Genomic DNA, 661 nt, shown 5'->3' with positions numbered 1-661 from the left:
AGCCGATCCCCATCTGCATCCTCCTTCCCGGGCTGGGGGCTGCATCCCTCTCGCCTTTCCCAGGGCCATCCGGGAGGGCTCCAACCCTAAGGATTAGAGCCTTAAACACGAGTCAGCCTTTTCCAGCCACTCCCGTTTCTTCCGCGGGGAAAATCCCAGCTAGAGCCGCAGAAGAAAAAAAGCAACATTTCACTCCCTTTCAGCAGGTCCCTCCTGCCTCTGCGGAGTTCACCTCCTCAAAACAGTCATGGGGAGAACCGCGTGGAGACGGTTCTCCAATTCCTCCCTGGGTTTTGGTTTGGGTTGGTTTGGTGTTATTTTTTTTTTTTTCCCCTTTTCTTGTCTTCATTTTCAATGTAAAACTTGTTTTTTTGGCTCCGCTAATCCCTCTGGATAAGAGCTCGGCCGCGTGGGATGCCGACTGCCAAATATGGTGCCGATGCTAAAGATGCCGGAGGAATGCGAGCCGCCTCGAGGCCCGGCAAATTAGCTCATTTTGAGGCTGGAAGTTAAAAAAAAAAAACAAAACCACCACCCAAACCCTAATTGGGAGTTATTTTTGCTGCGGGGCTGGCACGCGGCGGGGCTCGCCCACCCGCCGTGCTTCTTTCCCTCCTGCAGGGCATCCGCTTCGACCCCGAAATCCCCCAGACGCTGCGGC

General features: G+C 54.5%; 1 protein-coding gene across 1 annotated transcript in view; it reads left to right on the top strand.

Annotated features, from left to right (window-relative positions):
- RBPMS (RNA binding protein with multiple splicing) overlaps positions 1-661 on the top strand; it is a gene marked incomplete at its 3' end in the record, with an annotated part of 5359 nt that overhangs the window by 1591 nt on the left and 3107 nt on the right. The window contains exon 4 of the mRNA XM_009885807.1: positions 615-659. Within this exon, the coding sequence (XP_009884109.1) occupies positions 615-659 (45 nt within the window). The remainder of the gene's footprint in view (positions 1-614; positions 660-661) is intronic.

The sequence above is a fragment of the Charadrius vociferus genome, unplaced genomic scaffold (genome assembly GCF_000708025.1).
Source record: "Charadrius vociferus isolate BGI_N301 unplaced genomic scaffold, ASM70802v2 scaffold215, whole genome shotgun sequence".
Classification (NCBI taxonomy): Eukaryota; Metazoa; Chordata; class Aves; order Charadriiformes; family Charadriidae; genus Charadrius; species Charadrius vociferus.
Note: the sequence above shows the minus strand (reverse complement) of the source record. Positions and strands in the feature narration are given on the sequence as shown.